Genomic DNA, 15,644 nt, shown 5'->3' with positions numbered 1-15,644 from the left:
CCCCTTAAACTCAGACATAGTATAGCTCCTTTGTTTATGCATCTGATTGCCTGGTTGATTATTCTTGTATATCTTGCTCTACAGACATAAATTGTTGATGCGGTGGTGACTAACATACTATTGATAAACCAGCACATGTGCTAATAAGTACCTCACCATTTTTTCCCTTCTGTCTTTAGCTAGCCTAAGGGATAACCAGCCACATTCTGGGCCCATAAAGTGGGTATTGCTGTGTGTATAATTTATGCAGCTACTTTAGAAAATTGGGATTTTTATTTTCAATACTGATGGCAAATTTCCTTCTTTCCTTTCTTTCACAAATGCATTGTGGATGGACGTATGGGACCAGGGGTGCTGAGAGCCATTAAACCAACCTGTAAACCCTGTATATGATGGAAACCATTTCAAACCAAGGGGTGCGGCAGCACCCTTAGTTCCAGCACCTATGTATGGGACCCAATCCTGAACTACTTCCTCTGTCAACACTTGATTTCAACGAGGTTAGGATTTGGGTACATAGTAAATTGTACTTTCTAACCCATGTAGTATACAAAGTAGCAAGGAAACTTCAAAAAGGTTAATCTCCAGTGTTGTTTGGTGTCTTGTCCTTTAAATTTTGACATGGGGCATCATATAATTCTGTTAGAAATGTAATGTACTGGTAGGTATTTTCTTCCAATATATACCGATTCAGAAAGATTCAGGACTTAATTTATAGGGTTTCAGCATCCAGATTCAATATTCTCATCTGGGCATAATAGTCACAATCGTATAATTAGGTATGAGTTGGTGGGGGAGGGAGGAGTTGCACCCAAGTCATTTAATTACCTCTGCTACAGCTACCTTCAAAGGTGGTACTTCATTTTATCTGAGCCCATTTGAGGGGGAAGATGACACCGTGCAAAGAGAAAATGATTTTATTAGGAGGATGGACTCAAATACATAAGATGCATTTTTCAATATGCTCTCATCTATCACTTGAGAAAAAAATAGCTGATCTATGAGATAAAATACCAATATAATTTCATATTAATATTAATATTTATACTGCAGTTTTACCAGCACAAATCTGATGTTGATCACAGAATGTATGATTAACTAGATGATTTTACAATTGTAGGCAGTTTTTCCACAAATGCTTAAAAAGTGCTAATATTGGGCCCAATTCTGCATTTTTGTGTGTGCACCCAATACTTCCACTGAACTCAGTAGATATGTTGAGTGCACATGGAATACAGGTTCAGATCCCTTTTCACATAGCAGAGGGCAAAGAGATGGAGGAAATAACAGAAATAAAAACAAGAAGCATCTTGTTTCCATAGAAGTGACAAGGCAAATATTCTGAACAATGATTATTTGAACAATAAATAATGAGGGTGAAATCCTGGCTCCACTGAAGTTGATGGAAATTTTGCCAATGACCTCAGTGGAGCCAGGACTTTACCTTGAGAGATTAAAACATTCTTGCTTGCATGTAAACAATAGCAGAAAAAACATTTCAGCATGTGTATTCAAGTGCTGATTAACAAACAAACAAGAATCAGTGCCAACCCAAAACACCAGCATATACAGAAAAGACTAATAATTAAAAATGCCTTCTTCAGCTATACATTTTAAAAATCACTTTGAGAGTATGTGTTCTAGAATGGCCACAGTGTTTGATCAGAAATTAGTGTTTCTGTGGCAGAATCATGACAGAGACCTGCATCCTTAACTTTTTCCTTCCATCCATCCATCCATCCATCCAAAAATTGATCTAGAGAGCTACTGTAACTCATCAGTAAACAGTCTGTTCTTTTCTGTGCATATATTTTAACACAATACCACACACTATATTGGCTTTCATTTATATTGGCTGTAGTAAAAAAAAAACAGATGGAAAATTTGCAAAAACAATATTTTTCATCATAAAACAACCATATGAGATTTTACACCATCGCTATTTACCATAGCTGGAGAGTTGGAGTCAACATGACTTTTTAATGACTGCTGTTTGTCTGTCTTGAAACAGTTCCCTGTTAATTTTCATCCGGGTCTCAGGGTTTGATAAGAGCTCCTTTATCTTATTCAGTTTTGAGAACAAGGCCAGCGATTCTCTGTGTAAGGCTTTCTTTATTAAGTCTGATTCATGGCTCTTCCCTAGAGGAAAAGAATGATACAATATATTTTGCATATAACTGTCATTTCTAAATATTAAAGTATGGCATTAATGTATCAAAACAGGCATGTGTTTTCTTTAAGTACTTAGAATTTCACCCATGTTCATTATATATAAAAAGGTAGTGTTTTGTCAAAAAATATAATTTGTGAACAAACTTTACTGAAAAGTGAAGAACACTTCATAGTGTCACATTCAAGAGAAACTCCCATGATATTACCTACTGTGTAATAGTATCTGTGATAAACATCTCTAGTAACTTTTTTAGTTTAGCATTGCCTGCCCTTAGCTTTGCAGCAGAATGTGGAGTTCTCTGCTGCAGATCAATTGAGCAGTTATGCAGCTCTGCCAAACAATGTAGCTCGCATAGTTTTCATTTATGGCAGGGCGTTGTTCCATGGCCATTCATTTCGGTGCAAAAGGCATACACAAGGGGTTCAGTTCCTCTTCGAAAGCTATGAAGAGATTCTCTGTAGTTAAGAGCTTGTGAAAGTTCGATCTTTTTATTTCAAAATCTTGTCTTTTTTTCCCCCAATCATCTTTCCCAGCATTCAGTCGTTTTTCGGCAATGCAAACGCTTTTCAAGAAAGTGTTTGTTAGTGCCCCTCGATTCAGAACACATTTCTGGTAAGAGACGTTCACAAAGCATAATGCAAGTCAGCCAGCATAATTTAGCAGATCTGAACAGGCAGCTGGGACATGTTTTGATGGTTATTCTTGGTGGATTTGTGCTTCCTTGGCATTCTCACAGCGCTCACTTTCTGTTATCACTATCATTTTTCATTCTTATTGCCACTAGCTGCTTCCTCAGTTTTCACTGGGCTTCCATCTGTCTGTCTGTTTTTGTTTTGAGTTTCTTCTAGATACTGCTGTACAGCCTTGAGGACTGCGTTCTCCACCAGCTTTTTGCTGAGGCTCACCAATTCCGCATCATCTGGCTCTGCCCCATTCTTTTCACCTACCATAACAGACAAGAGAAGTAACTAATTGCCATGGAAAGATAGCACACACAGTGTATCATGATACAGTGTCTGAAACATAAGTCTACATATTAGGTTATCAGCTGGATTTTAACTTGTTTTGTTCTTGAATTTGTAGAAATAATTACCCACTTTACAAGACTTGGGCCAAATATGATGCGTTAAGCCATGTATAAATCTACCAAACTGCAAATATTCAACTTCTCATCTAAAATTATAAAATACTTTGTAAACTAATAAATATAAAGCATCTCAATCAGAAAGCTGGAAGTGATATTAGCTGCTTAAATCTTTTTCCTTAGCAAACACACTTTAAATTCAGATATTTAAAACAGTACCAGTCACAGTTAATTTACGAATGCTCTGGAATCGTGTTATCCTTTTGTTTTAAGAATGCATAGCCTCCCAGATGTTTGTAGTTAATCCCAAGAGTTCCTCATTGGAAAAAGGAGGCCTATGGCTCACTCCCCCTTGCCCCCCCCCCCAAAAAAAAGTATTACAGCTAGTAAGAAAACTTTAACTTAAATGCAAAAAATTGAAAAAATATTTTGTACTTTTTTCCCTGGTTTCTGACAATCTCTAATCCTTGCCAATGTAAATTCAGTAGTTTGTTCATGGATATCTGCCTATAAAAGTAAGAGCGACAAGGTGCAGCTGGAGGTGGGTGGTTAGCAGTTTATAGATGGTCATAATAAGCCATCACATAGTGATCACTCGACATCTGATTTATCAGTGCTCATCCTCAAAAGGACACCTGCACATCACTTTCAAAAGAGGAGCCTTGGAACTTAAATTCATAATTTTGCTATACACTAAATATCATGGACTGAATAGAGACACTGGATTTATGGATTATTGTAACAACTCCGCTCCCACAGCTGCTCCCCCCTTCTTTTTGCCCCTATCACTGGAGGGGTTTTAACAGGACACTTCACCTTGAATGGTCCCTTAAAATATAATTACTTATGCTAAACAATCTGTTCCGCCTTTTATATAGCTGTTACACTTTGAGGACTGGTCTATACTCCAGACTTAGGTCGACGTAAGGCAAGTAACTCTGTCTGTGTCTACACTATAATGGTGCTCCTGCCGACATAAGTAGGCTCACTACATTGACTTAACAAGTCCACCTCCGTGAGAGGCGTAGTATTTAGGGTTGATGTAGTCAGGGCGACGCAGTGTCCAAGTAGACCCTGTATTACTTACATCGCCTGTTGGCTGTCAGCCCTGTATGAGGCTTACAGCTGGACCCCCGGGGTGGGGGCTCCGTTGGTGAGCCCCATGCAGGACAGGCGGGGCTCCAGCTATCCGTGCCCCACAATGTCCTACACAGTTAAGTCGATGGAAGCCCTCCTGATGAGGACCTGCACTACTGACAGGAGCATGGTATGGATGTGAAACACTGCTTTAATTACTACAGTGGCTGTATGTCGACATAACTTTGTAGTGTAGACGTGCCTTGAGTAAATTTCCCAGACCTGAAGAAGTGCTTTGTGTAAGCTTGAAAGCTTGTCGCTCTTGCCAATAGAAGTTGGTTCACTTAAAGATATTACCTCACCCACTCTGCCTCTCTAATATCCTGCGAGCGACACAGCTACAACAACATTGCATATGAAGGTAAGAAGCTAGTCATAGGACAAGAGAAACAATAACAAAAAAACGATGGCTACAACAACACTGCATACAGCCAAGGAAGACAGACCTGGCATATTGTGACTGCTGTATGACTTTATCCACTGCTTGGCTTTTAGGGCCTGACTTTCACTGACGACTTAATTGCACCCACAAATTTGCAAATTTTGTTTTTGTTCAGTAAATATGATGCTGTGCATGTATGTTTAGGGGCTATATTTTTTTAATGACCCTTTATGGAGTTAACATTCTGTAGCAAGTAGATGCTAGTTAGTGACACACACCTGCTGAGCTAGATATTACTGTGGCTTTTCACCATAAAAACTTTGTTTTATTATTCAAAAGCTTTTACTTACCGGTAAGTCTGACAGCAGATATTGAGTGACTACAGACATAAAATAATAGTATTCTACCCTGTGGTAGCAAAATCTTGATGAAAATACCAGATAGTAGAAATGCAGTTTGAGTTTCATTAAAATCATTATTTTAATGCATGCACAGAGGGCAAGGAAACAGAACAGGTAATTGCACTTTTCAGAGGAAGTTTCCATGATAGCTGTTGGGTAACATTATTGCTGGATTCAAAAGCTCTGTTTTTGATCCTAACAAGTGCTGAGAACCTGCAACTCTCAGTGAAGTCAGTGGTAAGTGTAGGTGCTCCGCAGTTCTGAGGAAGTGGCCCTACATCACTGTTAATATGCAGAAAATGATTGATTAGGAATGGAAGCCATTAGATGCCATTAGAAGGAAATCATTAAGCCTATTAAGAAATGTCATTTTTGCTTGTACAACAGCATATGATTTCATACGAATAGACAGAATTCCCTTGTAAAAATATTCCCTGCATTATTTCATAAATTCATGTGTATATGTATAAAAACACATGTATTACTGTATACAAATAACTTCACAAATATATTTTAAGAAGTTTCTTCAAATATGAAAAAGAAAAATAAGACTACACTTATGGGTTTGGTTTTTTTACATATACAGTAACTCCTCACTTAGTCGTCCCAGTTAATGTTGTTTCGTTGTTACATTGCTGATCAATTAGGAAACATGCTCGTTTAAAGTTGTGCAATGCTCCCTTCTAACCTAGTTTGGCAGCTGGCTGCTTTGTCCACTGCTTGCAGGAAGAGCAGCCCGTTGCAGCTAGCTGGTGGGGGCTTGGAACCAGGGTGGACCGGCAGCCCCCCTAAGAGCTCCCCACTCCCCTAAGTTCCCTGTGCAGCAGCTGCCCAGCAGACTAGCAATTGCAGCAGTCCCTCCCCCCACTGCCATGTGCTGCTCCTGTCTTCTGCCTTGGAGCTGCTCCCCGAGACTCCTGCTTGCTGTGCGCATCTCTCTCTCTCTCTCTCTCTCTCTCTCACACACACACACACGGTGTGTGTCTCTGTCTCTGCAATGCTGTCTCCCCTTGTACAGTGTGTGACTTAACCCTTGAGGGCTCAGCCAATTGCTAGTTCATCATTTAACAGTAAGGCATTCCCTGGGAAATATCCCTCCCTCTGACTCCTCCACCTCAATCAAGCTTCACAATCATCACTTAGTACCAGTATTAAATTGTTTGTTTAAATTTACACTCTGTGTGTGTGTGTGTGTGTGTGTGTGTGTGTATATATATATATATAGAGAGAGAGAGAGAGAGTCTGGTAGAAAAAAATTCCCTGGAACCTAACCCCCTCATTTACATTAATTCTTATGGGCAAATTGGATTCGTTTAACATCATTTCGCATAAAGTTGCATTTTTCATTAAGTGAGGAGTTACTGTAGTTCACGTATGTACAGTAGAGTTCTACTTGTTCTCTAGCTGTGACATGTTCACTACTTACCAACATCCTAACACCATCTCCTAAGTTCTGTTTTGCCACTGGGGAGATGTTCGTGAAACCAAAGTTTGTGTAGATCTCTCTGCATGTGAACAGCACAAGTGAATTCAGTGTAAATGTGCCTCGAACCAGTGCTATGGACTGGAGTATGGGGAAGGGTTTCTAGGTACACAGAACTCAAACACCTGGAGCTGTATTCATCAGTGTTGTGAATTTTTACATCCCTACTGTCCCTGACTTACACCAGTGTGAGTGCCTGGAGGATGTTACAGGTTAATTAGTCGTACAGGTATGTCTTCCTCTAGTGCAATCACTACTCCAGATCCCATTCTTCCATGACCTCAGCAAGAAATGGCCAAATGGAGGAAGGATTGAAGGGCAGTTCGGTATTAATGTATTTAAGTATAGAATGCGGATGCTTTGACTACATCCCTTTTCTCCTATCCCATAGACATTGCATGTCTAATTCTTACATTTGTAAGCACTCTGGGGGCAGGACAGTCACCTTTTCTGAGTGGATAGTGCCTAGTACATCATGGACACTACCAGAATACAAATAAATAAGTCCTCGTGGTAGGCGCAGCAGCAGGATGTTGTAGACCCCAAATGGGGCTTGTAGAAATGCAAAAAAAGGGTTGTCTTTTTGTGACCTGAAAGTCAGCTTGTGTAACAGCATGTCACACGCTTATACCTGTTGCCTATGCTGTGCCATGCCGATGCTAACTTGTTGCATGACCTATTATGGTGGAGTGTGCTGTTGCTGCACTGGCATGTATTTTGAGAAAATATATATTTTGAGAAAAAAATTTCTGAACACTGTGAGAGAAACGAATAGAATCAATAATAAATAAATGAATAAACGCCTCATTTTGCTCATCCCAGAAGTGTCCAATTTTCCAAAAGATCATACCAAATTGATATGTTGTGCAAGTTTCTCAGTTTATTCATGCTGAGCAGAGCTCTTACTAATGCTTGAAATTTCAGCTTGCAAGAGCCAGAACAACTCTTTTAAAATGCCCGTAACATTTTTAAATGAAATTTATTCTCCTCCCAGGGTGTTGGTATTACTTAGCTATGGATGTAAACCAAAATCCCCAAAGCAGGCTCCAAGTTTGGATCAGAGTTCACATCTTCTACCTCTCTGTAATGGGCCAGATCTAAATGCTAATTCAGGACTCCCTTAAATTAGAGAGAGAGTAGATCTGAATCTGGATTTTGAAATGCCATGTATGGAGTTGTTCAGATTTGGAGGTTTGGTGTCTCCTGTTCCAGAGACCGAGTGGGAAATAGATTTCAGACCTGGTGTCTTGATTTGGATCCAACTCCTGTGTAGATAACCAATCCATTTATATGTACGTGCTGGGGATATTGTTTTTTGGTCAGAACTGCCAGTACAGCTATCCTATAAAAAGCAGGCTTTGCAACTTCTTACAACATCTAAAATAAGCAATATTTTATTAATTATATAATGTAAAATAAGTAATAAAATGCTCCAGAAAGACCACTGAAGTGCCAAACTCTCATGATATAGGTATGCTGTTTCTGGCCTTGCTTTCACCAACAGGAGAATCTCTGATTATGGCCCAATAATGCCCACCCTGGGGCAAATTGAAACTGATTTCTGGGGTTATAACCAGGAAAATAAAAAATCAGTTGGAAGGCCTGTGTTATGACAGGGAAGTTTTATAGTGAACACCCAGGGGAGTGCTGTGCTGCTAAAACATAGCCATGTCTCACCATTAGCTAATCAATTACCTAATACTGTTTTACAAATTGTATATTTAAAAACCCCACAGTCACTTAGGCAAGCTTTTAAAACTCTTATCAAATTCCTATGAAACACTTGATTTAATTTTTTCGGCTTGTCTTTGCCTTGTTACTGACTTCCCAGCTATTGATGCATAAACATAAAGGTGTCTGTTTTAGTGCTAGCCCCTCTCTCTCTCTCCTGCCTGATTTAATCAGTGATCTGCAGTATGCTCTGAGACATCACAATGACTCAAGATAGGCCCCATCCTGAAAAAAGCAAATAAAGCATAAAAAGGCATTGCTTGTATACAACAGGGTATGGGGCCAATAATCATAAGCCCCAATAAGTATTGCAGGAAACTCACCTTCCAGCAGCTGCCTCCAAACTACTGTTGGATATACTGGGGGACAAGAGAAGCCAAATGTTGGCCATTTTGGCAAGGTTCTAGCCAAACAGATTCATTATGTTCACAGACCCAATGGCGGTGTCCTCTTTGTGAGTTACTGTCTCCCAGTACAGTCTCAGTAGAGACCTATCTGCTGCAGATGTCATATCTACAATGTGCATGTAAATGTGGAATCCCACTGTCTAGCTGTTCTATTACTTTGTCCCCAAAGTGCAGCCAAAATGCAGTTTCAGCTACATTCGACTTCATATGCCTACAGAATATAGGACCTGATCCAACATCCACTGAAGTCTATGCGAGTCTTCCCAGTTCCGGCAGTGAGTGTTAGATTAGGCCCATAGACCTGCAAATACAATTGTGACCTGCTATAGACTGACTTCCCCATGACTGAATGACATAGTGGGGATGAGGAAGTGATAATGAAGAGCACCGTACGTGTACATAACATTTTGCATGCACACACCTGGTAATCAGCAAATCAGCTCTGCATTAAACATTTCCTTGTTAATTAGGGGGATGTAGAGCAAAACCTGTCTTGAGCAGTCACTTAATGAACTGACCCAAACTAGTTGCTTAGCAGTGGCAGTTTGCTATGAAAGATGGAGCAGAATTACACTATTATGATAATTATGTTTTAGTTTCTGGTTGTGCTCACAATGTGCTAGGCAATGGAAGAAAGGAAAGCATGATCCCTCTCCTAAAGATATTTCAATCGAAAAGCGTTCGGTATAAATTAGGTTATTCTCTTCAGATAGGAGATTCCCAGTCCTGTACAAATTTCACTGTGCCTATAAATAGCCAAGCATAATCTGTTCTGCTAAACCACTCCACCAGTGAGGGCAGGGGTATATGAGGCCCTAGTCCTTAGACTTGTTAAAAAGAGGACAATTGTGGGATTCTCTTGATATATCTGAGTCTCTATTAAATGTCCTGTCTCATTTCCTGTTAAATGAGATCTGTCTATGAGCCAGGATAGTTCTCCATTAAATGTGGCTTGAAATGGCACTCATTGCCTAAAGTGGAGCTGAATACAAGGAAGCAAATGCAACAAAAATCCCACCTTCAGGAAATAATTACCATGTTAAGGGCTGAAAGAGAGTGAAAGCTTCATTGTTCTGAATCATTGCTTCTCGAACTCAGAATCTGACTTCTCCAGATGTATCTATATCAAGTATGCTTTCACTCTCTCTCCCCAGGGTGTGCAATTTTGAATATATTTGTAAATTATGGGGAGAGAGCCAAATCTTAATTGTCAGGCATTTTCATATAATTATTCCAATTAAAGAAGATCTGAACTGTGAAATACAGCTATAGGCTACTTGGACTTTCAAGGGAAAGTAAAAATCAGTACCTCTCCAAAAGCAGTTTATAGACAGAAATATAATTGCTACCCAAGAGCATGCCCACAAAAGACTGCAAAAAGGCAAACTATGAAAAATAAAAACAAGAAAATCATAGTCTGCAAAGTATTTTTAGTGTATTTTGATTAAACTAAATTAACCTCTGCACCTAATGGAACATAAACTTCATAACTGAGTTCAACAGAGCATTTTATGAAATCCAGGGCCGCCCAGAGGATTCCAGGGTCCTGGGGTCTTCGGCGGCGGGGGGCCCCCGCTTCGGCAGTAATTCGGATGCGGGGGGGGTCCTTCCGCTCCGGGACCCGCCGCCGAAGTGCCCCGAAGACCCGCAGCGGGGGCCCCCCGCTGCCGAATTACCGCCAAAGCGGGACCCGCAGCTGAATAGAAATTCGGCAGTGGGGGGCCCCCACCGCCGAATTCGGGGCACCGCAGGTCTTCGGGGCACTTTGGCGGCGGGTCCTGGAACGGAAGGACTCCCCACCGCTGAATTACCGCCGAAGACCCACTGCACTTCGGTGGTAATTCGGCGGCGGGGGGTCCTTCAGCCCCGGAGCGGAAGGACCCCCCGCCGGTGAAGACCGGGAGCAGAAGAAGCTCCGGGGGCCTGGGCTCCGTGAGAGTTTTCCGGAGCCCCTGGAGCGAGCGAAGGACCCTGCTCCAGGGGCCCCGAAAAACTCTCGTGGGGGCCTGGGGCAAATTGCCCCACTTGCCCCCACCTCTGGGCGGCCCTGATGAAATCTGTGGAAAGGAAAAATAAAATGTGACCACTCTTTTCTAAAACTGATTTTAGAAAATTAGTTCTTTGCAGCAGGACAATGGAAGAAGAAGAAACTCGAGGGCAACACATTTGTTCTTGTTTTTCATTTATTTTTAGCATGAAACAGTGCCCACGCCATCAGTTCATGAATAGGTATTTAATAAATAAAATTATTATTAGCAGCCTGCAGGAGAGGATAGATTTATGTTTAGAAATTAGGATCCTATGTTTGAATCAGTTGTCCTTACTACTTACATTATTCCTAGCTCAATCAAATAATTCTCAAACCATTTTCCATCCAAACATAATCAAGATTTTTTTCTCTATAAATTACACTTCTTTTGTAGCATGAAGTCTCACCAAGCTTATAAAGTTGTATCCATTCTCTGACACCTTGATGACTAGACCATCTCTACCCTGCCCACCACTCCCAACTCTCGGTCCTGCTCATTTGACTCCTTTCTTTCCTTCTCCATGCACCCATGAATGCACTAAATCCTGTCATTTCCTTGTTGACAGTATCTCCAAAATCTGTCCCTTCCTCTTTAGTGTCCTGGCAGTTTTGTGTTAGCAGTGTAGACTTGCAGCACTATATAAATAAAATTCAAACGAACTTTGTTTTGAAACAACATTTACAAATCTAAAGCCAAATTACCAGCTGATGTAAATCGATGTAGCGCACCTCCCCGCCCCAATCGGTGGAGCTATGCTGATTGGCACCAACTGAGCATCTGACCCCTAATTTCCATCAGGTAAGAGGGTTCTATTTTGGTTTTTATCTCTCTCACTCGGTCTCTGATTTTTGAGTATATTTTTCTCAGCCACTTTATAGGTCAGGAGCTAGGGAATAGTGCCGCAATCCTGTCCCACTGAAACCAGTGGGAGTTTTACCATTAACTTCAATGGGAACAAGATTAGACCCTAAAAGCATTAGTAGATTGTTTTCTCCTCCACTCTAAGTGACAATGTATTTGATCCCCAAATTTCCTTTGCCTTCAAATTTTTTTCATGTGGAAAAAATTCTCCTACTTCTGCTTTGGCCAGGAGAGGAGAAAAATGAAAACATTCAATAGAGGACAGATATGGGGATCCTATGGTGTGCTCTCTTTAAGGCAAGTATGCTCACTCACCTGTTTTGAGATGCCTGCATTAGGTAAATAAAGTCTAATCCTGTAATCTGTTCTCCTCAGTCTTAAATGTGAGTTGCGCCTGTATAAGGACTGAAGTAACGGGACATTTTAAAATGGGGAATTTTGGGGATGAAATGACAGGCATCACTTTGAAATTCTATACTTTTACTTATTTATTTGCATTGAGCACATCAAATGATGAGGGCCCTATTGTGCTTGTGCTTACAAACCAAGATGGTCCCTACCCCAAAACTCTTACAATCAAATTATAAAACAGAAGACAGGTGAATACAGCACACCGATTGGGTCACAACAAGGTGATAGTGAGTCCATTAGATAAGAAGCTTAATATTGTCTGAAAATATGTAACAATGGAAAAAATAATTTTCATTGTTACAAGAAAACTACCTTAAATTAAGCATAGATTTAATCATTTGAAGTTGTTAAAATGAAGTCACTAAATAGGAACTGGAATTACAAAAATACAACTTTCATCTCATACTGAAAGAAATGGCCAAACCAATTTGGCTGGAATGCTGTATAAAAAGTAGACGGGGAAGGGTGAAATGGAGAAGAAACTCATATTGATTGCTATAGCTAGATTTTATGGTAATATCTTTCGTTCTCCAATTAAGCTGTTATTCATTTGCTGATTCTCTTCAGCCACTCTTTGTACAATACTGTGGAAAATCTGTCTGACATGTAATATGTATTTGTTCAAGGCTTGTGTTTTCTATTAAAGTGGAAAATTGAAGAAAATGTCATCTTTAAAAAAATGCCATGATGTGAAACAGAATAAGTAACAGACCATGGAATAATTTTAGCAAAAATGTACAATCACAAGTGAGAACAAATACTTTGCCTCATGTCTAAGTCTGTTAACCCTTAGGAAACTAATTTAGTGGCTAGATGGATTTCACATGGGACAGCTAATATCCTAGGGACTTGGGTGGTCATTAGGAGGAGATGTATTTGAGGAGGGATGGAGACTCTGAAACGGCAGGGACGCAGGTCCAGATCAGGACTGTTGTCTAGAATGAGTCTGGTCTAGCTCTGCCAGCACCCTAAACATCAAGCTCCTCTCCCTGGCTCAAACCAGGAAGTAATAGAGGGGTGAGTGTGCATCTCTGCAGAAGAGGCCAAGGGAGGGGGAAATGCTAAAACAGGGATGTTATGTCATTGCTACAGAGTGAGAGGAAAACTACATTGTTAGTCAAAAGGAGGACTTCTTATACTGAAATCCTTGGGATTCTGTGACGCACTTGAGAACCATTTAAAGGGACATTATCAACTAGTTGAAGTCCAAAATACTAATCTATCTTTAAATGTTTATAACAAGTAGGGGATGTCAGCTGGATTCTAAATATCTTTTAGGACATTTAGTTGATCTCATTGCGGTCAATAATTCCTCATAGTATATTTTCTATTACTTTGTTCAGTCTAATTTGAAATGTTCCATTTCTTGTTTTAAAGAAACTCTGCTTCCTCCGCCAGATCTACAAACTTAGTCATGTCAGTAGAACCTCAACACTAACCAAATTTAAAGATGGGGGGAGGGAGTCAAAGGCATGAATCATTTGTAAATTAATAAATCTGGCTCTCTCAGTGTGACCTTATCTGACCTTTGTCTTGTTAAGATGCCCCTCAGGATAACAACTGTCTTAACTTCCATCCTGTATAGCACTTATCAAATAATATAGGCTGGCATTTGTGAAGGTGATTAAGGAAGTCAGGCATCTAAATCCCAATGAGACTTGGGTGCTTACCTCCTCCTCTTGGCCTCTTTGAAAATCTACACCATAATGTCACAAGGGGTGGGAATTCTACCATTTCCCTTAGGAAACTACACCATAATCCAATATCTCTCATTAACAAGAAGTTTTCCCTGAAATTCATCTTAAGTATTCCCTTTTTCTCTCATCCCATTGCTCATAGCTCATAGTTATACTATTCTATGCTATACCATCCTAAATTATTTTCTGTTCTCAATGTATGCCTACTTAGATGGTTATCTAAGCCATTGCTTAAGCACAATATGTATCTAGTTAGCCCTTTTAATCTTTCCTTTTTAATCAATCCTTCCAGCTGCCTTCTCACTTCTGTAGTTCTTGGGTAAAATTTTCAAAAGAGCCTAAGCCATGTTTTCAAAACCCAGTATCTTTCAATGAGACTTAGGCTACTGAAGTAACTTAGGTTGCTTTTGGAAATGTAACTTCCTTCTCTGAACTTCTTCCATATTATCATTTTGTAATATTGTCCACAACTGAACACAATATTCCAGGTGGAATTTTGTAAGTGCTGTATCTAAAGGAGATATCTCCTGCCTGCTCTACATTAAAGGGTTTGAATATATAGCAATATAACACTGGCCCTTTTATTGTTCTACCTCACTGTAAACTTGTATCTCACTTTTGTTCTTTTTATCCCATCGTGTTTTCCCCCCATTACTGCTTCTAGTTGAGCTGTTATTTTTTCAACTGGGGAAACTTCTGTACTCTGTAGATAAAATCTATATTTTTGTCCTCTTGTTTTTGTGCAGTGTTACAATTGACCTGAGAGGGGATAGAAAATTGGCAGAAAAATATGAAAATTGAGAGTCTATTTGTTAGTCTGAGTTCCAGCTACTGGAAGTTCCAAATCACAATGAAATTATGGTTTTCTCTTGTTTTTATTACATTTTTACACTATAAAAGGGCTTCCTGAAATCCACTAGCTCTTTTATATGGGAGTCCTTGTTATATTTACAGAATATCTACACTGAGCACATTGAATGCAACTGTTTACGCTTCAGTGGAATTGTACCAGCAGAGAATCTGGGCCCCAAGTGTCTCTTCCATGAGCATGGCACCAAATGACAATGGAAATCCTGTCTGAGTATACTTTCAGAATACATAATACTAGCCCCAGAAGCCTAAGGAGGCACAATTTATTTCTCAGCCCTGAAAAGCAGTATTAAGACTCCGTCAAAGTTGCCATTTGAGGTGATGTCTACGAGTGACTCTTGTTGACTAATTTATCTCTACGATGATTCAAAGTGATTAACAACACAAACTCCCTTTTTGAGACAGAGTAGTTTTATGGAAGCTTTTATAGTTGAGGGTAGCGTGGAGTGATTTAAAATAGGGTTTGTTTAGAATTTGGATACACATGCTATTTTCTCTCTCTCTCTCATTCATTACAAAGAGTTAGAGATAAAATCATGAATACAGGTGATGGGCATCCCTGCCAAACTACAAAAAGAAAAAGGTGCATGAAAAAGAAAAAACTTAACTCTCTAGCTTGCTTGTTTTTGAAGCATAAGACTTGGGACTACAGTTCAGGGGAGCAGGTATTGCCACCTCTGGTTGGTACTTTACACTGGCCCGCAGGGTTTCTCTTGGCACATTAGCCTGTGGTAATTTTAGTCTCCTCCTTCCTAGACGAAGGAGGAACTGCAGCCTTTCTTGATGTTGTGGTGGCATGGGAGGATCACACTTTCTTTGGCATTTTCTGGGACTTATAGGGTTACAGGTGTAGTTTGCTCCTCAACTTGATACCTCTCTGGAGATCTTCCAGGCAATTCAAGGGTTCTCTGGTTTCATACCCCAATAGCGTGGTCCAGTCTATGTTGAATGGAGGCAAGCCTGACCTTTGGTCAGTC

At 40.0% G+C, this 15,644-nt stretch overlaps 1 protein-coding gene across 5 annotated transcripts in view; it reads right to left on the bottom strand.

Moving 5' to 3' along the window:
• AKAP7 (A-kinase anchoring protein 7) overlaps positions 1 to 15,644 on the bottom strand; it is a 175,379-nt gene that overhangs the window by 27,332 nt on the left and 132,403 nt on the right. For 2 of the 5 annotated variants that reach the window (XM_045009906.1, XM_045009909.1), the window contains exon 8: positions 2,172 to 3,116. The exons of 1 other annotated variant lie outside the window; for it this stretch is intronic. In XM_045009906.1, the coding sequence (XP_044865841.1) occupies positions 2,932 to 3,116 (185 nt within the window). In that variant the 3' untranslated portion in view covers positions 2,172 to 2,931. Of the gene's footprint in view, positions 1 to 902; positions 2,140 to 2,171; positions 3,117 to 15,644 lie in introns of those variants that run through there. 2 more of the 5 variants (XR_006578068.1, XM_045009907.1) reach the window with 2 other exon arrangements.

Source organism: Mauremys mutica, chromosome 3, assembly GCF_020497125.1.
Source record: "Mauremys mutica isolate MM-2020 ecotype Southern chromosome 3, ASM2049712v1, whole genome shotgun sequence".
In the NCBI taxonomy this organism is placed as follows: Eukaryota; Metazoa; Chordata; order Testudines; family Geoemydidae; genus Mauremys; species Mauremys mutica.
This window is presented reverse-complemented; position numbering and strand designations above follow the sequence as displayed.